This window comes from Sphaeramia orbicularis, chromosome 6, assembly GCF_902148855.1.
Source record: "Sphaeramia orbicularis chromosome 6, fSphaOr1.1, whole genome shotgun sequence".
Classification (NCBI taxonomy): Eukaryota; Metazoa; Chordata; class Actinopteri; order Kurtiformes; family Apogonidae; genus Sphaeramia; species Sphaeramia orbicularis.
The window spans coordinates 18,796,593-18,823,475 of record NC_043962.1 but is presented as its reverse complement, the minus strand read 5'-3'; the positions used below and the strand labels follow the sequence as shown (position 1 = coordinate 18,823,475).

The following is a 26,883-nucleotide window of genomic DNA, read 5'->3' as shown; positions in this document are numbered from 1 at the left end:
TCGCCCTGTATATTACAGGAACAGTAACTTAAAGTTGCCTTCACTTGTCTGAAAATGTGAGAGAAGACAGTGAACGCGTCAACAACCAGAAGTACCGAAAATGTTGTTGAGCAAGGCATACAGCTGCTTCACTGGAGGTATAGTCGCCGCCTGGAAGACTTTTATCACTGGTTGGTTTCCACATAGAGCGTCAGTCTGCGTTGGCTTCCCCTCTGTGGACAGGAAGGGTTGAGTGATGTTCTCCACATCAACTCTTGAATCTGATGAGAGCAGATCTGTGGCAGACGCTCTCACACAGCAGCGGGAAAAAAAGGCTGTCGCCGTGGCTGTGCGGGCTGTCGGACCGCGTTAAGAGCTGTGAGGCGGGGACCCTCCTGACCATCACATAGGGTGGGGTTCACGGAGAGGCTTCATCCCCGTGCGCCGCCACGCCCCCGCGCTTGGCGCTGTCCGGTGCTCTGGTGCTGAACACTGGGTACGAATACAAGCCAACAGCCTGCAGCGCTGAGGACTGCCTGCACGCAGCAGTACTGCATGGAGCCAGAGGACAGATCTGCCAGGATGAATAAGCTTAAAGTTCAAACCTGTCACCTGGATGGATCGTACGGTGGACAACTATGAAGGAAATGTTACTCAAGTGTTTCTTTTTTCTTTTTTAATGATTTTCTACCACCTCCCCGAGTCGCTTGGAGGTACATAACTTACCACCAACATGATTTGGGGTGTTTTGTTATGCTGCCTTCTGACGCCAGCTTCTGGATATCAAACACAGGAGCGACTGCCTTTCTTTCACGGGCATGTTTTTGAGAACTCGCCGGCGGGTTCCAAAGTAATCGGACTTGGCATTCCGGTGAGGCGCATCAACGCGCAAAAATGGTGCCCTGTCTCCGGGATGCACTTCAAACTGTATGGGAACGGAAGCGAAGATTTCCGCGTCTTCGCCCACCACAAGCGGGGAAATATATTGCTGAAAACTTCCAGGGTTTTAGACAGAGAAGCTCGCTCAGAATACCTGCTGAACATGGGTTTACGTTGTCAGACCTGGGTGTCAGAGTCTGTGGTTTTCGAGGTTGCGTCTGTAAAAGTGGACGTTTTGGACACCAACGACCATGAACCCACTTTTCGCAGTGCAGACGCCGTTCACATAACTTTAGACGACACCACAGCCCTCCGTAGTGTGGTTTACAGGCTGGAGGCTGTTGACGCAGACAGCGGCAAGAACGCAGAGTTAACATACATATCTATCCCTCAAAATGGCAGTTTCTATGTTGTCCCAAAAACAGGGGAAGTTTTGCTGGTTGACTCTATCTTGGGGCTCCCCTCTAAAGTTAAATTCTGTGTTTTTGCCAGAGATCACGGATGGCCCCCTCTGACCAGCAGAGGTGTAGTGGTCACTGTTGTTCCACACCGGTGGGCAACGCGTCTGGCTGAATTAGCGGGGTCAGGGCGCGCAGGTCGCCGGCCCAGGGCGTTACTTGAACCCGGCACTGTGATCTCCCTCAACGTGTCTGAAGATGCCAACATCGGTTCAGTCATAACGAGCCTGAATCCGACCAGGTTTCAGTCAGCCGTCTACGAGTTGATTTACCCGGAGTCAGAGAGCGGCCCGGTCACAGTGGGGCGCGACAGTGGAGATATCACGATAACCAGGAGGCTGGATAGGGAGACAGAGCCTTTCGTGGAGCTTACTGTTAAGATTCAGGATAAACGAGGTGTGTAGAAAATTCCCCTTATAATCCTCACTTAATGCACCCCCCTTCCTTTCCCGGGCATTATTTGCATTTTGCCCTATTTTAACGGAATGCTGCACATTTAAATGCACATGGTAAAACTGTGCCGCCATCTGGACATCTCATCCTCCATCAGGGGAGCCTCCTAACTGCTCTGACATATCCATCATAACAGGGCTGTCAATACAGCTGCTCTATAGGTCCATTCCACAGGTGTGCCTCATTATCTATCCATCCACATATACCTGAAGTATGAACTTAAACATGGCACCGCTAAGTGGAGAGATTATATTACAATTCTGTCCAATTTATGCACATATATGCAAGATATCCAAACTATGACTGACTAGGAAGAAAATGAGTTTTTCAGTGTATGATTCTTTGTGACTTGGGTGAATTATGTCCTTGATTGACATAGTTTGTGACTGTGAAGTTGTTTTCAGAGCTAATCCTTGGAGAGTAGCAAACCACTGCGACCCTTTCTCTCATCTACTGGCATTACCCCTCTAATCCTCCTCTCATTCACTCTTTAGGCCTGGGGATTTGAAGTTGCACTGCCACAGTCAGACACCTTCATATTCTTGAGGAAAGGTGAAACTGTGTATCAGTTACACAAGTTTTGTTTTGCGAAAGTTTGACTTCTAGGATTATAAAACACCATAAAAATAACAAAAACAAGAAATCAAAATGATTTGCTTTGTAATTGAGCTACATAGTGTGCAATGAATAGTGTGCACTGTTTCCATTTGAGTTGCCTGCTGCTGGTACACAGCATGTTCTAGATTGTAATTGCAGGCCTGATTGGGACACATTTTTTGTAAAAGGGTGTCTGGAGGTTTTTTCAGAGAGCAAAAATAGTCAGTATTCTGACATCTTTTCACAGATGCGTAACAGAAATAAGCCGCTCTAGCTTGACAGATATCCACACATCTTCCTCCATTTTACCTCTCTCACCTGCGAAACGTTCCTCTTCTGATCAAAGACATGGCATGTCCTTTATCCTGTGACTACAGCTTTCCAGACAGAATCTTGATGGGAGTCTGGGAGGACAGGCCTTTCTTCTGCTTGTCTCATCCCCAATTCTTGCATACATGGCTATTAGAGTGAAGGAGTCCATTTGAGCTGATGTTCTTTTCTTTTTTTCTTATTTAACCCAATCCCCCACATGAATGCATTTGATTTCGCTTGGGGTTTGCAGTGCATCTGTGGTCTGTCTTTTAAAGAAAAGAGCGAGCTCGTAGATACACCACAGAAGAACGATAGGATAATTAAGATGCTTTGGAATGTGTGCATCTGTCTTTGTAGGTGTTTGTTAGTATGCATGTGTGAGTTGGCATGGCCCTACTGAAATTGACCCCGAGCACAATAACAACATTTTTAATAAGGCCCCATGTGTTTCGACGTCTCTATTTATTTTATGACTGTAAACTCTCAGTAGCACAGAGCTGTCCGTCGTTCTGACAGTCACCTGGTGAATGCCAAACAGGAAGCTCTGTTAGGAAATAGTCTACCAATGATTCAGAGTGCACTCAAGTCAGCAACATTTCCCAGATGCTAGTGCTACAAACACCGTATACATTATTCATACTACAGGTACAAGAAATATCTAAATCTAAGATAGATGGTGACTCTTGACAAAACTGAAGTAATCATTCACAGAATCATTGTATCAGTTATTTATGCGGTTTTTAGGTACTGATTCCTCTCAGAACTTTCATTTTATTATAGATATAACATCTCTGGTGAAAATCTGGCCTCTAATCCCCTTTTTGTGTAACACTTGAATTAGGCACGTAATCAAATATTTGATTCAAAGAAAATCACTTGGCAACCGATCTGAAGTAATTTCAGAAATGTGCAACATTGTCTGTTTCCAGCTTTTGTGTCTTAAGTCACTATTAATTGAATGTGTTTCAGATCAGTGGGATAAACATGCCATTTGAAGACAACACCTTGGGCTCTTTGATTTAGTTTATTTTTTAAAACACCAAACAATTAATAATTTAATCATTTTTTGACAGGTTCATCAGTGATAAAAATAACTAACTTGCCCAGTCTTAATCAACATAAAGTCATCTCTTCTGGCCTTTATATAAATGTGTACATCTGTTAACATGCATCACTGGTTAATGCTTGTTCTTCTGGATAATTTTAGGAGTCTGCATATTTTACTTTGGGGGGAAAAAAAGTACATACGGTTTATTACTTGGTAAATGCACATTTGCTAAGTGTGTGGTGAATGTGTTCAATAGCTGGTTAATGTGGCCATAAAATGCTAATCACAATGGTGTTGGGCTTTCTTATGTTAATAAGTTTGCTGTCGGTACAGCATTTTAAGTGCAGCCATCAGAGGAGCTATTACTTGTGGTGTATAACTGGAGATTAAAAAGTCTATTTTGACACTTAGGTATCAGATAAATTATTCTGGCACACAGCGGATAAGGGGGAAATGGAACAGCAGTCTTGGATTACTCTCAGTATGGGTCCATTCTTATTGACATACTTACCTGAAAGAAAATGTAGTCACCAACAACTCATCTGATGCCCCCTAAGGTTCCAAGACGTGACATGTTTGAACACTGAGCCCCTTTGTAGTCTGTTGTATTAATCAAAAATTGTGCTAAAAGGTTTCAGCTATTTGAATAAATATTGAATAAACTTAATGATAATTAGTGCAGTCATGCTGTACTAGATCAAAGTGTTTCACTGTTAATACAGACTATTGACTATGGTGTTCTGCACATATTTTAACACACAAATGCACATCCATCTAATTAATTTAGAACACATGTAGCCTTGAAATCACCAAAATGTATCTCCTATCATATTTAGGGATCTAACTGAAACGCAACTCAGATTTCTGCAGCATCAGGATATGGACTATAATTGGAATGCTTGCCACTCTGAAAATATATTGGCACGTGGTCCCTGAATAAATGGTCACTTCAAACTGTTGGATATTTATGATCAGTTAGGGGTTATTCCTCCAAAAATTAATTTTTTTCTCTCATTCATTACTGAAGCTTTGTTCCTACAATACTTAAGGCTATACCATCGCTATGATTCATTAAGTCTCTTATGTTGTAATTGCGCTACAAAAAATAAATTATTTCCTGCTCTGCAAAAACATAGCAAACATTTTTGCTCAATTCCCATATCTTTAATTGTATTTGTTTCTAAACTTTCTAAACCAGATAAGATCATTAGCCTATATAACTCATAACAAGCTTGCAAAACCATTTGTAATGCACATATAGGATAATAGAGGTAATTGCAACCATGCACAGACCATGAACCATGTTTTAGAGGTTTGTATTGCATATGCACTTTTGTTTTTTCAAAGGTTCTTCAGCGTCACTGATCAGAAGTATGAACCCTTTGTCAGGCTTTCACACCTCTCCTCCCACTCGGGTGCATCACAGTACAGTATTTGTCTTCAAATCCTGTTGTTTCTCAGGGCACCATGAAAGTATTCCTCCTCTCTCCTTGGCTCGATCCCCTGCTAATCTTGGAGACATGTTTACCTTCTAAACTATATTCAGTACACCCCAAAAAAATCCCCAGAGAAAACAATCAAGCAATTTTTTTTTTGACATAGCCTCTGTGTATCAAACCAGCAGTGTAAGAGGGAAAAAAAGGTAAAAGCAATGGAAGTAGGCCATGACTCATGATTCACTGAAACTGGTTATGTGGTGTTGTTTTGAGGAGAGGGAGTGAGGGACCTCTACAGTTCTTCCTGTAAAGGATTTGCCGGCCCACAGAGGACGTCAGCTTAGATTTGTATTGGTGGGGAATTTTTGCTTTTGCTTGTCCCACCAGAAGAATCCTTTTCTTCGCACCTGAGTAGAAAACTGTTAATGGCATTTGACGGCTAAGGAGGAGTATTGAACAAGTGGTTCAGTCCTTTGTGAGTTGGAGTGGGGTATATTGGAGTGGTTTCTCCCTTTCCTTTAGGTATCTGTGGGCAGACTGGCATTCAGCTTGTGGTAATCACCTCGACTCAGACTGTTTTGTCAGAGAACCTTCCCTTGCCTTCTCTCTTGCCATCCTCCTCTCCCCTCTTGTCTCTGTCTCATAGTCAGCATCTCGCCTCATGCTGTCTTTAATCCAATTTCCCCTTTCCTACTCGTTTCCCCCCCACACCATATTTGCATATTCCCCTTGTGATGTGAAATGAATTGAGAAGAGTCTCGATCTCATTTTTATTTGTAATTTGTGACTGTGGGGCTGTTTGTTTAAGTAGAAAACAATTTCACAAAAAGCTGTCTGCATTTATTCAATTTAGTTTAAAAAAAATGCCTTTGGTGGTTTTGTTGTGGCTTTATTTTGTGTCTGACTGTGAGCATGTGTGTGGTTGCATGTGCATATTCATAAGCTTTAGGATGTTTTCCTGTTCATGTCTAATTGTGTACATTTGTTTGTGTAACAGTGAGCAAAAGTAGTTGTGACTGTCCTTTCCAGGTTTCTTGCAGCATGGATCGCCAGATTTGTTGCCACTAAAGACAGACATGCAGTGAAGATATAACATGCCTGCAGCACTTGATTTCTGCTCTGTTGTCTCTCTAATATCAAATAGATGCCTCTAAGCAGCATCGTTGCTGTCCTCTTTTTTTTTTTTCCTACAGCCCTAGCATGTATCTGATGGCACGTAAAAAGCAAGAGGGAGCGTGTATACCACCATTTTTTTTTTTTAAAGATGGGATTAAGTGGAGAACAGGAGCAGGGCGAGGAAGCATAGCGCTTGTGTATATGTAGAAAAAGATATTTAAGGAGGACATAATTACTATAAGGGGCACAAAAAGGTCAGGAGTAGCTGTAGAAGATGAAGGCATGGTCACAGAGCATGGCTTTAATTTAAGACCAAGAAGGTTAAGTGAGGTAAAGGTGAGAAACCTGAGGAGGAGGGAAAAAGACACAGAAGGTTGGAGGCAGGAAAAAGATGAAAGAACCGTTTCAATGCATGTCTGTGTGATTGTGTTTTTTTTTCCCCTCCTGCACGTCTAGATAGGTAAAGGGCAGCCAGATCAGAAGCAGAGAGCTGTATATTGCTGATGAGAAGTCAGCTTGGTGAAGCATAATTGTCAGACAGTTAGGGGGTAGAAGTGAGAAACTATCAGGACGGCAGAAGGGGAATAGGGTGGCCATGTACTTTAGCCTGTAGAGCAGAGTGGATGGCCACAGGGCACAGGAGGGTGGGAAAAATATACTATTGTACTGGCAATGAAAAGGGCAGAGTGTTCTAGTATTTGTCTGTAAACTGTTGGGGGGCAAATGGAGAGAAGATGAAGAGAAGAAAAGTATGACCTGCCCTTTGGAGAAAGATAGAGAGATAGAAAGACAGAATATTGTGCTGTATGCACCTAATAGGGATGCAGTGATTTGACCTTTTCTTACTGGATATTGTGAGTGTGGCTCTAAATAGAGTTGCAACAATTATAGTTGATCAATTGATTGGTCAAATGAAGAAAAGAAAAATCTGCAACACTTTTTTACTTTTTGATAAATAGTAGACTTTCTTATTTTAAAGCACTGGATTTTTAAAATAAATGTACTGTATATATGAATAAATTATTGATTAATCATCAAAAAAAGCAGAGGATTAATCAATAACAAAAATAATTGGCAGTTGCTGTTACTGTCTTTATCCTATATTTAACCTGTGGCTGATATTCATCCTGTAAAGGTCAGTACTGGCTCATATCTATTCTATAGAGCCTTCTAATTCATTATTCGAACAGAAGGAGATGATGGTGAAGAAGAAATAAGGGCTAATATATATGTATATCTATATGTATGTATGTGTGTGTGTCTGTGTGTGTAGGTGTGTCTGTATGTTATATAGAGTATGTTAGAGCAGGCTAAGTTGAATTAAATTTTTTAAAAAAAGTTTTTAAAAAATCATATGAATGTATATCCTAAAAGATGAGAAAATTATAAGTCACAAGACCTACACCAACACTTACACAGGTGTATGTGTGAGTTGAAGTGTGAGATGTGAGTTCTGCATATGGCATAATGCTATGAGGAAATTCATGGCGACAGGGAGTTTTTATCTGGCCAAGGGTCTGCATTATTGATGCCCATTACCACAGACATTGTCAACTCCAGACTTTGCACGGCAGCAGGCAATGTCAGGTAAATGCCGTGCTGACCTCCATCGGTACACATTCTCAGAATGCCTCAGTGCAAACCTGGTGTCTACCTGTGTGATAAATGAGCTTGACTTGCACATTGTACGAGGAGCTTATCACCAACTGAGAAGGTTTTGTTTTATTAAATCTAATCCATGATGTGCTGACACCAGCTTAGGGAGACAAAGGTTTGCAGGTTTTGTTGACATTAATTTAATTTGCCCCATTGTGTGTGCGGTGATTGCCTAAATTTTGGAATCATTTGTAATGAACGCAGTAACAGATTTCACAGCATGAATGCCTCATCCCCTCCACACCTGCCATGTCCCCCATCCATCTAAAACTTTTGTTTTGGCCCCACCTTTACATAGCCCCTCAGTGGCATTTCCCTAGAGAGCTGAATTGATTTTGTGCTATTGATTAACCAGGAGCTGTTTTGCTCCCAGACACAAAACATCACTTTAAACAACAATTTATATGTCGCAGAATAGGTTGTGACATACTGTTGCTGATAGTTTACAAAGTCACTGAGAGGTAGGTGTGTGATTGAGTCAAAAGGCTGATAGAACTGTCTTGAAGCACTCTAATGAATCAGCCTTTCGGACCGGCCTGCGTACAAGCTGAAATGAGCAAACAGAAAATGGAGCTAGTGCCTGGATATACCATGGGAATTCAGTGCTTGTGCTTATTTATCTATTTGGTCTTGAATTTCTCAACCTTTTGTACCCAAAGGTCCAATTAACTCAGCATAACAATGGTTGCAGCTCCACTCGTGGTGGCCCAAGGAGGCACTGATAAACACACAGGACTCAGACAACTTTGAAAGCTTTCCCGGGTGAACAGTGTACAAGGAGATTTTTAATGCTGGAAAAAAAAAAGATCACATGGCTGGCCAAGTTGCCTAGTGAGACGTTTTGACATGCCATGAACTTTGCTTTGGAGTAAAGCGCACAGATTGCAGAAATTGCGGTAATTGTGCGACACCAATTTGCACAGTAAGAGTGCGACTTTTGTTGAGACGATGAAAATGACTGCCACGCAAAAAGACATTGTAGAATGAATAAAAGAGAAAATTTTAGTCTGACGAGTGATCAAAAAGACTATGTAGAAGGCGAGGGAATTGCAGCTCAGATCAGAAAATGTGTTTTGAAGATGATGTCCATCTCATGGCTCAGTTCTTCATTCAGTTCTAGGAAACAGAGGCAGTCTTCAACTCCATCACAGCCAGAGGATGGCTGATTACTGTAGCAGGTGTAATTCAAGTGTGAATTTGTGTGTGTTTGTGTAGAAAACAGGCAGATATGTAGAGAGATATGCAAAGACAAGATCTGAACACTACAAAGGATGGACATACAAAAGACCATTTTTGTTCCTGCTTGTTTTGTCTTTTGGCTTGGGACAGGCTATTGTATCCTTTTTTGTTCTGCTCTTCCCATCTGTATTTGAACATTACTGTTATGCCTGTTCCAAACTTGGCTTGTGTGCATGTGCATGTGGAGCGTGTTTGTGAGCATTTTTAGCTCTATGTTCCAGCTACCAATTTGTGTCTGCTCTCAGTGGATCCAGTGAGTGTGCATGACTTTTTTTTTCCTCTTTCTGTCTGCCTCGACAGTAGGGCTTAATTCTGTGGTCTAATCAGACCATATGGTCTCTTCACTCTTGTGATGTGCTGAGCAGGATGGGACAAGGATGCTAGTCGTTAGTAGTGAGAGTTGCTGTAGAAACACATAGACATGTCATAATATCACACATTAAAGATCAAGACTTGAAACTAAAAGAACAGGATCTGCTGCAATTCTTAAAACCTTTGCTCAACATGCATAAAAAAAAGAAATGTTTGTAGGGAAAAAGTGTGAAGCAAGGTGTTAAAGTTTTTTGTACATTCTACCATGAACTGCTTACCTCCTGTAAGCAGTTTGCATGTCATTTTTCACAAGTTATCAACTCATAATTACATCTGCCCTTTGTGCCCCGACAGTGCAGCTGCTATTTAATCGAGTAATTTCAATAATTAATTGTGTGAATGTACATTAACTTGGTTTTGATGGATATCTCTGACTGAGAAATGACTGCATCAGTCACACATTAAATTGAGGATCAGTACCTAAATGTTCAGCCAGCCCATGAATAATCGTGTGTTCAAAGTTACAAATGAGTCACTCAGCTTGTCGTAATATTTAGATTGGGTACAAAATCATCATATATTTAGAGTAAATCCTACTGATGGAGCATTAATTTTTAAAAATGTTAAACTGTGATCCTGTTCATCTGGGGTGGATATGGGCTCATGCAGCATTAAAGTTGATTATAGTGCTCTTTAATACATATGTTAGATATACTAATCATAGCTTTCTGTTGTCGACAGCAACTCTGATACCAGATATTATGATAAATTATGATGAGGTGGGGGAGGTTAACACTTGGTTTCTCTCACACACAGTGGGTGATAAACATTGATCTTGTTTAATCTTGCTGGCCTGCTGCTAATGACGGGAGATGATGGTCCACATAGGACAAACCGCTCCCTGGATTAGATATCTAAATGAGGATTTTATCCTCATCCTCTCTTCCGCTTTCCCATTACCAATAAACCAGACCAAAGTCACATGCTGAGTTACACTATAATGCATGTGACTAGTGTAGTGTGTAGCATGTTTTGTGTACATGTATGTGTGTACAGTGTAGACAATGAACAATCCTTGTCTGTGTTGCCACTGTGCATTCATGCAAAGATGCAGCGTTCACATTCATAGGAACTCTGTCAGAGCTCGGGTCCAGGCTCATGCTTATGCTCCATACTAATCTGCTGCTCTTCCACAGGAATACATTTACAATGTGCAACACATTATTGTACCTTCACACAAAAACAGACAGTGATAGGGTGTTCCCAGAATGCCTGGCTCTCTGGTGTACTAAACAAACACAGACACACAGGTTCTGGTTTCAATGATAGATTAATGCTGTCTCACCCATACACTGTGGCTTGTTTTCCCATTAAACCTGTGCGGCTCCCTCTGTTGCTTCTCCCTGGCCCTGATCTTGCCGTGCGAATGTGGTTTTGTGTGCCGTCTCTGAAGTGCATGGCTGTGTATGTTTGTTTGCCTACAGTATATATGTGTTTCTATGGAAAGATATCGAAAGGGGTCTGAGGACAACCCCCATCAATCACCAACTCAGAAGGAAATGGAGAGCAGGACGGGGTATGGAAAGAGAGATGGAGGTCACTACAGGAAGCAGCATCTGAAAAGAGGAGAGGGAGAGACAGGAAAAGTGGATGAATGGATGGACCAGTATGGGCTGGCTCTGATTGAGCTGGGTAGTGTAGTTTATATCCTTTAGAGATAAGGCCGAGGAGCACTGCTCAGCAGCTTCCTCCCCCTGTAGCTTGAACTGAGCATGATAATAAGAAAGCGTGAATGGGGCAAATTGAATTAATGCCGCGGCACACCATAAAAGCCCTAACTATAATGCATTTTAAAATCCTATAATGAGCAGAGAGCTAAAATAATTTCACACTCCAGTGAAGAAGATGGGCCTGTAACAGATTTGGGGCCTGGCTGACACTGCCAGGGCTTTTGTCATTTAATGTGACTCTAGGTGCTATGTTGAAATGATACTTACTCTTACTTTTTGGGCCACAGAGCTGTAAGGCAAACTATGCAAACAAACCATTGAAATACCCAGAAAAACACATACAGAGCTAAATCAGAGCGCAGAGCAGCTGCATGTTTGGGTCAGTTTTACAGTCTTGGGGTAAGATAGAGTTACAGAGAGGGCACATCTGCTGTGAAAGTACTTCCTCATTACTCTCCATTAACTGCCTATTAAGTGATGGGGACAGCAGTAAGAGTTGGACCCTATCCCACGTCTGCCCACACGTGTCCACACAGATATACATAACATACGTGTGTGTGCATGCACTGAATCACAAAAAGCATTTTTCGCCCTTACGTGCTCTCATCTTTCCATCCTCATCATTAGAGCCATACCACCATAAAGCTGAAATTACCTCTCTATCATCAAACTAGGGATGAAGGGAAAGATGGCTCTCTGACACACACTAACATTAACAGACAGGTGCTGATAGAGAATAATGGCCAAATGAAAGCCCCCAATATGAACATTGCACATCAACCCAGGATAGACAGAAAAAATATGGTCTTCTCTTCTCTTCTCTTCTCTTCTCTTCTCTTCTCTTCTCTTCTCTTCTCTTCTCTTCTCTTCTCTTCTCTTCTCTTCTCTTCTCTTCTCTTCTCTTCTCTTCTCTTCTCTTCTCTTCTCTTCTCTTCTCACATAAAACTCAAGTTTGCCTACCCTTTCCTTGAGGAAGGTTTCTTTGAACTCCTTAGTTTTCTTACTTAACCCTAGGCATCTGTGAACTGGGGGGTGTATAGGAGCATCTCTCTCATCTGCTGTCTACTGGAAAAACACACACAAATCCACATACACAGCCACTATACTGTTACAGATCAGTGCACATATAGAATGTGCTTACGCCACATTGACAATACATCCATACAGACCAAGCCTGCAAACCCATGAATGAACAAACATGGCAAAAGTCAATTAAACTTCAATACTTTGACATCACCAAACACTGAACAGTGCATGTAGATTACATAACACTCAAATGCACATGACAAATACATATAGACAAACATACACACCAGACGGTCCCTGAACCAGGGAAATGAAAGCCCAAAGCGAGGCGCAAAGAAGGATAAGTAGAGGCCAAACAATTTATATCTGCATTCCTTACGTCTTTTACTGAGAGATTGCACTGGAATATTCCATCTCACAGTGTCATTTAGATTAACTCCTCTTGCCACCTTTGCAAATGACTAGCACTGCTGTGAACTGTGCAACCGTGTGTGCATACATATGTGCCACTACATATCCATGTTGTTTTTAGACTAATGTTGGTTGGTGGGTGGAAGGGTGGGTGAGTGCACCATGCACTGTACTATACAGAAGCTTGACAGCATATTATTTCTACACCAAGTGTCTGTTTGAATAGCAGCTACCACCTAGTTTCATCACAAATTTGAGAACAGAAAGTATACTTCAGAACCAGATGTAATTATGTATCATGTAACAGACAACTGTGAAGAATACTTGACTATTAATGTAGTGTTTATATAAATGTAGCCTAATGCCTGTTTGTGCAGTTATTTCCCCTCACTTCAGTTTGAGAAGAAGCAAAGATTCCCACACACTGTCAATCACTGGCGCTCCCTTTAATATCATTTCAGAATTTCCTCCCAGAAGTACTCCCTTTGTTTATTTATATTTACCTGCTTTTACTTCTAGCAAAATCTCTAAGAAAACTAAAACTAACAAAAATCAGGAAGTTTGTTTTAGCTTCTCGCACTGTTTTCTGATCAATTTTTGGACCTTAAGACCTTATTCTTTCACACTTGTTTTTAATTCCACAGTAATTGAACAGAAGGTTTAGAGAGCTGTTTTTGTTTGGACTTCTTCAAAGTCTAGAAAAGAGACAGAAGCCAATCAAGCATTCAATCCTTGAAGCATTAAATCCACTTGCTTAAGAAATGCCACCAGCTACACTGTATCTTTTAGACAAAACTGAAAAGCTAATTATCTCACATTCAGCAATGAACCTGTTCCTGCCTTCATTATGCTATAGGACTAATAGTGATTTGTTGGGAGCCTTGACTGCTTTTGGCTTTGATGGCGTATTTAGCATTCGTTGAAATGGTGAGTGACTAATGCTTTTGGTTTTCTGGGTACTCATCTTCCATGCATGACTTCATGGAAAGTGTAGGCTGATGTTTTAATGATGTTTTGCTAACAGGTTAGAGTTGCAAAATGAACACGGCAACACTTTTTGTGCTGATTTCTCAAATGTGCAAGCCCCTCTGTAAACACACAGAAAAGGTTGTTGTAAAGATTTGTTTAGCCTTGTGCTGGAACCCAAATATTCAACGAAGCATTCAATTTTCAATTTTGGGATTTGGATATTCACTTTTATTCTTCACTAATACTGTGGTCTTTGACTGTGCGATGACTTGCTCGGCTTCTCTTTTGATTTCTTCCTCAAGCTGAGTTTGCTGCACATATGATAAAACACAACATAGAACAAACTGCCATGGCAAAGTGTGCCAAAAAGCTTTGAATATTCAGTGTTTATGACTACTGAAGCTCCCCAAAACAATGCTGTGGCATTTGGCTCAGCACAAAGGCTGCAGATAAAAAGGGTTAGCCTAGCTGGCCTGGTGGGAAACAGCCTAGCACTGTCAAAAACAGCAACGCTTAATGTCGACTTTTTACATAAAATGAAAAAAAAAAAAAAAATGTGGTCAAATGTGCAATGGCGTTCTTTGTTACTAGCTACATTGACTTCCCTTTGGCACTGCTATTTCCTAAACAAAACTCAGAACCTCTGGTGGCTAGCATACAAGAAAATAGTGTAGTGTAGTTGTTTTTTTTTTGTTTTTTTTTAGAATACCAGTCATTGTATGAAGAGATGTGAAAAGTAACTGTAATAATACAAACAAAATCTTTCTTAAAATGTCAATATCTATTAAAAAAGTGGACTATAGTTACAGACACAAACATTAGCCTACTGTGGAAACTATACATGAGGTAATTGTTTTGATTTGTTTTGTTTGTCTGGTCTGCTGTAAAACATATAATACCCAAGACAAGTGGTGCCAGGCACAACAAACCCCGCCCCTCGCACATATCGTAGCTTATTTTGGCATTGATCCAGCTGACGTCATCATCTCAATACGTGTGCTGATGTCAGCATATCAATTGCCTCTGTATATGTGGCAAGTTTGAAGTAAATTGAAAGAAAATTGATGTTTTTATTGCCATTTGAATTGTTGCCCATTATAAGTAAATGGGGGAAAAAAGATTTTAAAAATTCATAAAAAATTAGAACTTTGACCTACTTTTCCCAAAATGTAACCTCATCTATTCTTGGTCACTGGTAATCTATAAACCAAATTAGGTCTGAATTCAACCAATAGTTTTGCTGCTACAGTCATGTGAATGTTTGCCCATTATAAGTAAATGGGAAACTAAGATTTAAAACAATTCATAAAAAATTGTAACTTTGAGCTACATTTTCCAAAATGTAATCATATCTGTTATGGGTCACTGGCAATCTATAAACCCAATTTGGTGTGAATTCAACCCATAGTTTTGCTGTTAGAGTGTTAACAAACAAACAAACTGAACCAAAAACAATACCCCTTACCTGGGGTAATAGAAATTGTATCGCCACAAACTACGGATTAATTGGAGGGGTTGAAGTTAGCACAAACCTACAGACTTCTTTATATGAGACCTTCCATTATCAGTTCATGTTCATCTGTTAACACCCTTGATATTTCTCCATTGATGAATATGACCTTTTTTCTAATACAAAATACCTGCAATTGAAAAAGGAACAGAAAGTACTTGCATATCGTATATGTGGAGTTATGAGGTGTGGCGGGCCATGTCAAGGACAGTTACAGAAATTTATTACCCTATTAATAAGAGTAATTGGAATGTAACTTTGGATTTGTTTTAAACATTTGATTTCAGTTCATTTTTTTTTTTACATATCGGCAAAAATGACAGCTTTATTCCTGCAGGACAAAAAATGTTCTGTGATTAATCATTTCCCTTCATTACTGGAGCTTAGGTAAATGTGGAAAGAATAGCAACGAAGTATTGTTCGAGAAAAATACCAAGCGAAATTTAAAGAGAGCAGAGTGAGCAAGCATAAATTAACCTTAGTGTTTGTACCTTGACTTGCTGTTGTGACTTATATGAAAGCAGACAGAGTGCTTATACTGAGGGTTAGATAAATGGTTCTCATCTTTCTCATAACCCCTCCAGACTATTCAGGTTTGTGTCCCGCTCCCTAGTAGAATTTGACCTCACCAGACCCCAGTGCACACACTTATAAGTTGTCTACCACCGAAATGAAAGTGGATGTACAATATACTGACAAGGGGCTTAATGCTTTTTGGCATATAGTTACTATAAGCTCGTAGATATAGAGGTAGGTGTTTGTGCAGTGAAAAAGTGAGATAGGTTTGGCTAAATTAGAGTGTACATATTGATATGTAGGCCTGTCAATTTTCATATTACTGTGAGAGAGAGAACATTTCACTTCATTTGTTTTGTAGCCTGCTTGCTGTTTATAGTTTTAATACTACTTTTGGCTCCCTGTTGGTGCTATCTATCTGATTATGAGTGATTATTGTGAATAAAAAAAGTAGGGAAAAAAAAAGTTATGTTTTGAAGACACAGTTAGGGTTAGGCGTTGATGTCTGATAGGTGGCATACTGGCAGTAACTGTGTCCTATCAGAAATAAAAGATAAATGCTATTCCTCTTTCAAGCAATGGAATGTAAAATTTGTCACATTTTATTGGAAGTTATTTTATTCTTCTCTCCACAACGCCATTATCTGTGGACCCCCAGGATGGCAACCACTGGGTCTGATCAAAAGGCTTTTGTTTGGTAACTAATGTGAAGGTTTTGAAATGTTTTTACTGAAAATATAGTTCAGTTCATCAGTGTTTGTAAGAAAAAAAAAAAACATAAATTCCAACTGTGTGCTTCTAGACACAATCCAGCTTTTTTCCCAGCCTCATATTGATTATCTTGAGTCCAAGTCAAGCATCAATGGAGTTTCCCTTTGTCTGTGAAGGACATAAGGAAACAGGAAAGAAGCTGTTTTATCTGTAGTTAAGTGTACAGTATGCACCCTGGCTCATGACATAAAGCACCAAGCCGGACATCTTTCAGTAATGTTTCCCAAAAGTATAATATAAAAAGGAACAGGAATGCTATGTAAATTCTGTCAACAAATACCCAACCACAAAAACAAACATAGCCGATTGCATATGTGACGAATATACCAACTGTGATAACAAGATGCATGACAGCATGACTCATACTCCTTTTATGAACAGGCCAAAAGATTGTGGTTGGATGGAAATCGGTGCTGGCTTCATTGACAGCTATTGACTTGAAAATAATCTAGTCGCAAGGCTTAGTTAAATAAAGTATGTGAAGATTTTACATCAGAAACATAAACAGTTTCAGATGAGATGGTACGAATTTTTTATCTGTACGGTACAAATGTAAATAAATATCTCCTGCCTCTATCCACAGAGGCTTGTTGATCAGTCCTGATAACCGAGTTCTTATGTTCAGAAATCTCCAGCTTACTTTGACTCTGTACTTTTCAGCAACTTTTAATCCACCTTTCCAGTTGGAGATTGAAGATATGAAACTATAAAGTGCACATACTGTATTTCTCTGTATTGCATTCTTTACACAATATGTTCAAAATAAAATTAAAAAAAATAATGACAGACATTTGTTGGAATAAAAATAATTCCATTTTCTCTGTTATATTCAGTACTTTATGCACAGTTGCAGAATATATTATTAGACCATCAAAAGTCATCAAAAACTGTGGTTATGCTATCAAGTATTAACTCCTGTGTGTATCATGTGACTAAAACAGACAGAATAGAAAACATGGAATGCATAAAAGCACTGTTTTTGTTTAGTACAATGCCATAGCTATTGATGCAAGAACATAAGTGATTTTGGTTATTATTGAGAAAACATGGAAAATGGATAGACATCAGCTCTTAAATTAAACTCTTATGAGCTATTTTTCTTGTTATCATCATATTTGTCCCAACAAATGTACCTTTAGTAGTACCAAGCATTAAAATGACCAAAAAATGGAAGAAAACAAGGGGTGGTCTAATAATTTTTTCCACGACTGTAGGCGTTCTGCAACAACTGTGTGTGTATGTCTTAGGAATAATGATTTAAGCTACCAATCCGAGTACCAAGAACAAAGTTTTAAAGCATCTTCCTGATTCCCTCTTTAATGAAATTGTACCATAAATTTCAAAAAGTAACCCACTTGTTCATTCAGCAGTAATTGCATTCATTTGATTTCACTAAAAAGCGTTTAATTTACATGGAGTAAATGCTAATGTATTCATACTAATATTCTCCGTGTAATGTTCACCATGTTCATCTTTTTAGTTTTAGTTCATTTGCATGTTAACATTTCCAAATAATTATCTAATACAAACTTTGGCTGCAGCTGATGTGACTGTCTTTACTTTTGCAGCTATTTGGTTAAAAAATATTGGAACAACTCAAATGCTGGCCTGATAATTGCATTAGATGAAACGTTTTAGGTACCCAAATTTCACCGTAAGTGGGCTGTGAATACAAAATGTCTTGGCATGACACACTTTTTTGCGTTAAATACACATTACAGCCTCAGTATCTGAACTTCAAACAGACCAGTGACTGTTAAAACTTTAAGTGGCAGGGAGATTTTTTTTTAGGCATTATATTTGACATATCACTATAAATCTGCCATGTATGCTCATTTGACCGGTTCTCTTCTTATTACCTGAAAAGTTTCCACAATGGAAGAGGACCTGTTTTTCACTAGAGATGTGACATTTTGATTACCTCAGTAGGGAGAAATTTGTATTCTCATCTTTATGGCTTGCAGGGATTTCATGAGTCATTTTGAAAGTGACTAACATTCCTGTCATGGATGGATTTTTGTTTCTTTTCTGACGATTTACATTCACATGATGTCAGGTCAGCTTCTTTCTTCAACATATTACATCCCACAAGCATTTATTTGTATGCCATAATGTGTCAACATCAAAAGCAATAAAGCTACACTATTTATAATACATATCTTGTTCAAATGTATGTTGCTTATTCGTAGTCTGCTCTGTGCTGATGATTGAACAAGAGTATTTTTAACTTTATTAAATTAGTTGCATGCTCAGAGATATTGGCTGGTCCTCAGCACCAGAGATCCAGCACTGAGAATGGAAAAAAATACCCTAAGCAACCAAACTTAATGAAAAGAACAAAAATAGTGTCAGAATACAGAATAAACTTATATGCCAATATTATATCAAACATGTTTTAGATGTAATGTATAATAAATGCATATGAAAATCCTATTTTGTTAACATGGTTAACTCTTTCAAAGCTGACGTGTCATGGCTGACACATCCTTTGCGTATGCAGTTTAGATGGCTGTAACTCTTCCACTGTTTGTGCAGTTGGAAAAATTCCAACTGTTTCTGAAACCTGAGACGTTATAGGCTTTATTAGGTCATTATGGTAATTTCACTCACGCTTGTACTAGAAGCTGGAGAAGAAGCTGTTTTAGCAGTATTATAAGATGCAGTAAATTGTAAATGACTGCTAGATTTTGAAAGTTCTAAGAGCTCTGGAAAAATGGGCAAAAGGACTTAGTCACAGCATATTTTCTAAACTTTTTAATAGTCAAAGTAAGAATTAAAGTTCAGATGGACCATTTTAGGCTCAGGGTTTAAAGGGTTAACAATGAGCTTTTAGGCTAATTGTTTTACTTTGTTATTTGACTTTACTGCACTCTATGTAAGTTTACACTAGTCTCTCTGAAGTCAGTGAGTGATAGATGTGTAATCTTTTTTTAAAATACAGCTTTACTCATGCATTGCCTAGCTGGAATTGAGTTTGGGATGTGGCAATTACATGGTGTCTACTTTACACCATTCGGATACACTAGTATCCTTTTTTTCATTTTAGCACTGACCAGTGAGGACTGGATGAAATCCCTTTGTCTGGGACTTTATGCATAATGTGATGGTGATGTGAATGTGGGCAGCAGTGACAATGCACTGACGTCCAAGCCTTGGACTCTGGGCTTATGGACAAATCCACAGAGTCAGGCTTTTTGCTCCCTGGTCCTTTTCGTGAACTCGAGGTAACATAGCAGTGCCTATGGTTATTACCATGGTGATACAGATGGAGGTACATTTTGTCTTTCCCTCCCCTTCGGAAACGGCAGATGTTATGTATTAGCTTTAATTTTTAATCTATAACTGACATGCCACACAGATGAAAAGAAGCATGTTACAGAGATTCCACATAAGGTAGGGTTTTACAAGAAATAGTTAACATGGAATCTCAGCCAAACTGTATGCTATGCACAAGCAATATGTAAGTCATTTTCACTTGTTTTTTTTTTTTTTTTTAATCCTTTCCTTTCATGGGCGTGAATTTGAAGTGAATAGAGAACATATTTCTGTGGTAAAAGCAATACAAAAAAGGGATTGAATGAGTTTTCCATTTCTTTAGGATATACCAAATAGAAACAACACTATACTAAAAGATGACTAAAAAAACCCATCCATCTGTCCATTCGTCCATTTTTAAAACCTCAGGGTCATGTGTGATTGGAGAGACATAGCATTTCTTGTGGATATATATAAATAAGAATAAAAAAAATCCAGTATGACTACAGATTAAAGGATAGAGCCTTGTTGAATTTTGTCATGGTCTCCTGCTGTGTTGTTTTTCATCTTGGCTCTCCATCGCCATTTGAATATGTGGAACCTATTGGATTAGTGCATCATACATTCACATATCCTTACATATTACAGTATCCTTACAGTATATACACATATACAATATATATCTATTTGTTTTACATCCACCCACAGGAGTATTGTGGTGGAGCCTTATACTTATGCATAGATTATACATATATATACAGACAAAGAACTCTTCTGTTGAACAAAATGGGTTATGCATACCTCCTCATTCCCTAACTGATAGCAATAAACATTATAGATTGACAGACTAAGTGGTTTATATGGCTAATTGTCACCAGTAGAACATTTTACAATTGCAGGTCCTTCCATCCTTCTTTCCTTCCTTCCTTTCAGATTTAGTTATTATTCTGGTAACTGTTTCTTTGATTTAGAAGTTCAGTTGCAGACTCATCCAGTTTTGAAAATAATTTTTCACGACAGTGTTGAAGCTTTTGTGGATCAACTACTTCATAATTTCAGTTACAATCCTGTTGATATTGCACATACGGCTGCTGACAGTGACATACTACCCACTTTAATTGAACTTCATTTCTAACAGAGATGTGGAGAGCAAAAATTGTGCGGATCTAGAAGGCATCCTCACTTTGTAATTATTGTGGGATTTAAAATGCCTGCTTGCATGTTTACATGTTTTGTGTGTCAGCCATTCTGAGCCACACAGTCCAGAGTGTGTGGTGTTGGGATCCTTAAGTTAATAGATTTCTGTCCCCAGTGCTTTTAGTGCGTTGATCTCCTGCTGACGGCTTCACACTCCGCTTTAAGCACAGAGATGGTGGGGTGGGCGGCTCAGAATAGAGCCTCCTTAACACTGCAAACATTTGGTTAATGTACCTTATTACTCCCCCATTGAGCTGATATTCACTTTCCATTCACTCGCTGCTAAAAAAGCACCCCTGAAATTCCATGTCTCGCACGGGCCATTGATATTTATGCTTGTAGATGCAATTTGTTTAATTCCGCACAGAAATATTTGTTTCTTAATTTCCTCCCTCACTGGATGTAGGAGGAACAAGGGATCCATATGAAAACCCTGATATTAATTATACTGTGTGTTCTTAATTTTCTTCTCTTGTGATCTGTGCTTCGCTACCACACGTTTTCCTTCCTAACATGGATCTTCCCAGAATGCATTATGCCACGCTGTTTGTTGTTTCCTGGGTGCTCTTGTCTCTGTTGTGTTATTTTACGTTCTCTGCTTAGCATCACACAATACCCCTTCCTCTACGCTGCCTGCCTCTTCCCCTCTTTGCCTCTTCCTCTTCTTCTAAAGATATTTGCATTCCCTGTTTTTGTGCTTCTCTCCTTCAGTGTGTTCCCTCTCATCCCCATCCTACACACACTCTGTGTCCTTGTACTGTGGGCAGCGTGTATGTGCACAGAAGCACTTGAGACAACTTTTTTTTTTTTTCATACAGGCAAGCCACTTAGCAGCTTTATATAGCAACTACCCAAGGAGAGGATTAACAGCAGGAAACATCAACAGAATGGCTCGCAGTGATATAGAACTCATTCCTGCACGACTCACGCACACACATGCAAACACACCAAACTCATTGTACTCACTGAGCCCTGGAATACCACACAGTGCAACCCTGTCATCCACCTTTTTATGATACATTATTGTGTTAGTCATCCAGCAGAACCTTTTATCCTTATGGGATTGTAGTGTACAGTACAGACCAGCCTTCACACTGAATGTGCACAAAGTATATTTACTTTGAAAAATCCAGTGGAGCCTGTAAGCCTCTGCCTCGCCCGGTTATTTGATCACATCTTTTGTATCGGTCAACTCAGGCAGGTTGCGGCGGTTTGGTGCTCATGGGGCATCACTTGCAGCCGCTCGCTCACCACATCAGACAGAAATCACACACGTTTGCAGCCTCAGAACATGCTGCGTGCATACAACAACTCGCTCACCTCACAAACACACACACACATGCATGGTAGTACATTCTTCATTATCATTCCAAAGCTGATAGGGTCTAATTATCTGCCTTGGCTCTGATTAGTCTCTCTGTAACAAGCTAATTAGATGGAGCCTTGTAAAATCATCACCACCATTACCACAGAGACATGGCTGGGAAAGACACCAACAAGCAGGAGGCAAGGAATGTGTCTTGCGGCTCTCTTCGCAAAGATTTGATAGTCAACTAAATGTTAAGTGCTGGAGCTCTGATTTCTTTTTGATTAAGTGCCTTTTAAACCCTCCTACTCTGCAATAGAATCTTTATCCTTTCTCATTATTCATCACGAAAGGATTGTTCCGTCTTACAGAGCAGGATGATCTGGCTTAAATTGCATAAACTGCCGCTGTCGACATTTTAGAAGATAGCATCTGAACATTGATTAGTTTCTCTGCCCCCACGATACAGTGGCTATTTATCCAAAACGAACTATCGTCAGATCAGAGTCAGAACTTTTCTCTCCACAGAGCAACTTTAAAGCCTGAGCAGAAAGCTAGATTAATTCTCTCCTCTAGCTTCTTCCTCCCTCTGTTATTATCCCTCTAACAATCCTTTTAGGAGCTGTCACACACTTTATAGCTATTGTGTTTCAGTTGTGAACGCTCCACAGCCAGTCTGGGGTGCAACATATTGTATTTTTCATCAAAATGCATCTTAACTGTAAGCCAGTTAAAATAGAAATAGGAGTTGTGATCTCAGCATCTGTTCTCTGCGTTCTTGCCTGGTTGAGCCAGTTCTAGATGCTATAAAAGATTCATTATAGCAATTCATACAGTCTGAGGACTTTTCATCATTTTCTATATGAATACACCACTTATTACCAACATATAGTTTTTTGTTTTTTTTTTATTGTTGGCTATAATCGACTTTAAGGAGACATTATATTACACAACATTAGGAAAACCTGCAAAGGAGAATATTTTGTTCCGAGACAGCACATCTGTTGAGTCAACCCTCAGGTAGTGAAGGGATGCATAGCAAACTCCTGCTGCTTTTGTCTTGGATTAAAAAGTACATATATAGCCTGCAGATACACACGAGACCTCTTACATAATGGGATTTGAAATCTATAGTTACTTTTAGCTCTTAGGTAACTCACCTTTGTGCGTACTTGTGTTGTTTGTGTTTGTAAGAGACAGACAGGACGACAGAAAAACATCCTAGTGTCAGAGAGCTCAAGTGCGCAAGCTTCTATTTGGATTTGTGTGGTCTGTATGTCAGTGCTTTGTGTTTGTGTTCATATCTGTATGCATGCATGTGTTTGGGTTTGTCCTGGCAGGGGTGCTTCTTCTCCAGGGTGAGGCAGATGGCCTCTGTGGATCACAGCCTGCTGAGCTGGTTGGCAGCTCTTCTGACATTCCTTCATGCCACGTTGACACAAGATCACAGCCAATATTTGTGGAAATAGTGTCTTAGTTTCACAATTCTGTGACTTGCTCCACTTTGCAGGAATAGATTCTACACAAAAATGTGTCCCAGATTGGGTGACAGTGTCAGGAGTTTTTTGTGCACACTGTTTCCAGATTGTGTCATTGTGTTTAATGTGGATAACGATCCCCAACTATCAGTTCCAGCAAAACGCATGCTATGCTCCTGTCATAGAGCTTGTAATGCAGTTGTACACTGCTTCTCCTTGGGTGCTGCTGTGCACTCTTGCTGTCTTGCCTGGCTCAGGGTGAGCAAGTTGGTAATTGGATTCCTGGAATCTTCTTATTCACCCGAGTGAGGCAGTGTGCAGGCGACAAAATGCCTGCAGCCATGACGCATCATCGCTAGGCCCCTGTGGGAAGATCAAGGTAGCTTTACTCAGACTTGGGAGATGAGATTGTAGCTGAGGCTCCCTCCCGTGGGAATTTGGGTGTCTTGATGGTAGCCCTGATAGAGGAGAGAGGGATGACGTCACATCCAAAAACCTCCACTATAGCCCCAAACATTTCTCCCAACATCCATTTTCAACAAAGTTCCAAAACCTGGAACTGATGGTGAAACAGAAAGGAAGCACAAAGATAGTGGGCAAATTGCCACGTAAAGATAGTACTGCAATTGGCTTTGGCCAGCTCTCTTGGCAGAAATGTGTGTCTGTGGGTAGAATCTGTTCCACGCTGCAGAGGTAAGAATCACACTGAGATTTATTCTAATCCTGCAGCATTATGTTTTGTCATCTGCTGGAGAGGATTTATATCTCACATACCTGTACCCTCAGTTGACTCGCTGCTTGTCTGTGCTTTGGATTCCCCTGGCTGCATGTCTCCCCTCTACACACATAGTTACATGACAGCTGTCACTTTCAGTAACCACAGCTCTGTCACTATCTCTGTACTATCCCTCAGGCCCAGACTGGTACCTGAACAAGGTGAAGCTGAAGATCACTGATGTCAACGACAACGTTCCTGAGTGGAATATGAAGCCCTACCCTTACCTGGCTGTAGTTTCCCATGAGGCCCCTGCGGGAACATTTGTCTACCAGCTCCAGGCTCAGGATGATGATGAGGGTAAAAGCGGGGAGTTGGAATACTTTTTGTCAGATGGTAAGCTTACTTACACACATAAACACACACGAACAAAGATGTATAGGAAGGAAGTTTTATTAAAATAGTTGTGTTGCTGTTAAAATAGGCTGACAGCCTATAAAGCCTTAGAAATAAATACAAGTAGTCAGACACCAGCACAGTCACTCAGACAGATAGCTGCAGGCAATCACACAATCATTCATGCATTCATACACTCTTTAGGTGTCCATTAGTTTCTCTGTCTCTCTGTCACCCTGTCTCTCTCTTCTTCTGTATCTCTGTTGCCCTCTCTCTCTCAACACACACACATTCACACACAGCCAGAGGCCTTCACACATTTGTTTATGCACTTATCATACACTCTTGTCTTTCTGTCAGCTTCTCTCTGTTTCATACACACACAGAGAATCCTACAAACACACACACAGATGTGAACACGTAGTGGGCTTTTGGAAGTCTGCCAGAGTAGTAGACCCCCTGGTGGTTTAGGGGATAGAGGTTTGTTGGCATGTCAGAAATGGGGGTTGTGCTAATCTTGCCATCGGGGCTTTACAAAGCACTACTGCCTTCCCTCCAACTCGCATTAGTCCACAGCACCGCTCCCTGATGTGAGTTAAACCATAATTACTACAAGGTACCTCTGGTCTGTATGGCCAAACTATGAACTTAAGTAAACAGTAAGGTTTACCTCTTAAAAGAAAATATTTTCACCTCCTTACAGTGAGTTAGACCCATTTTTAAGATCCCAAGATGTAAATTTTAACCCTCTTATCCTGTGCTTAACCTCTAAGTCCACAAGAAGATGAGACTAGCTGGACTTTTGATGAAGTAGGTCTGTCTGTCTATCCGTCTGACCTGGTTTTATGGTATTTACCAGCAGCAGTTGAGATATTTAGGTCTTTTTTAATATTTTACTAAAAGTAGCACAGTTTAAAAAAGATATGTCTAGATTTTATGTCAAGAACTGTCAAGAACACAACTTTGGAGATGTCCCTAAGGTACCTCAAGTGCATTGTCTGATTTATTTGTTAACACCTACATCCTTTCTGTGATTTGAGTCAAAAATCCCTCTTCAACTACAACCAATAACTTTCCACTTCCATGTGTTTTTTTCTCTGATGATTTTTCCTCAGTATCATTATTTCACATATAATTACTCCTATTATTGTTTTGTGCTTGGTGAATGAGTCCACAAGCAATGGGAATTTAGATATTTTCTGTCTTTTAATTGTTTTAATTTTTGTTTTGTGGTTTTACTAGAGGATGATTGTTCAAAAAAACAACAAAAAAAGTCTGTATTTTTAAGGAAGATTAAAACAAAAATAATGCCTTAGGTTATAATTAATTGTGGGATGCATTCTGTGCTGAGAGTTTCTAAGTAGAAAATGAGAAGTCGCTCAGAAAACCTGATGTTTGTTTGCATGAAAAATGTCATTGTGGTAGGAGGATGGTAAAACATGAAGTATAAGTGTTGAGTAAATAGATGATAATTTGATTTCAGCTCTGTAGTGTTTGATAAGCGGTTTGCTCATAGACATCAGAAAAAATCTCTCATAGCATTTTCCTCTGCAATGCTTTTCGAGGATGATGATTGTACTCAAATGTACACTGTATACACTCATTGGCCACTTTATTAGGTACATCTATACAGCTGCTCCTTAATACAAATACATAATTGACCATCACATAACAGCAGCTGAGTACATGTAGGCATATAGACGTGGATGGGATGATCTGCTGAGGTTTAAACCAAGCATCAGAATGCAGATGAAAGGTGATTTAAATGACTTTGAACATGGCATGGTTGTTGGTGCCAGATTGGCTGAATTTCAGAAAGTGATGATCTACTGGGATTTTCATGCAAAACCATCTCTAAGTTTTACAGATAATGGTCCAAAAAATTTTGAATATCCAATGAGCGAGTTCTCTGGGGGAAAGTATCTTGCTGATGCCAGGGGTTAGAGGAGTAGACTGGTTCGATCTGATAGACAGGCAACAGTAGGTGTGGTATTGTTCAGATTTTATTGATACTACTACTCTTATTGCTTGCTGCTTATCAATCTGGTACTTTAATGGTATTCTTATAGGTTCTTTTTTCAGGATGGGGTTAGGAATATGGTTCAAATGAGGACAAAA

At 39.8% G+C, this 26,883-nt stretch overlaps 1 protein-coding gene across 1 annotated transcript in view; it reads left to right on the top strand.

The window, feature by feature from the left end:
• The first annotated feature begins 419 nt into the window (after window positions 1–419).
• The window catches only part of LOC115421305 (neural-cadherin-like), a 94,121-nt gene continuing 67,657 nt past the window's right edge, over window positions 420–26,883 (top strand). Inside the window, exons 1-2 of the mRNA XM_030137120.1 lie at window positions 420–1,712; window positions 24,568–24,765. Coding sequence (XP_029992980.1) covers window positions 713–1,712; window positions 24,568–24,765 — 1,198 coding nt within the window. The 5' untranslated portion in view covers window positions 420–712. The remainder of the gene's footprint in view (window positions 1,713–24,567; window positions 24,766–26,883) is intronic.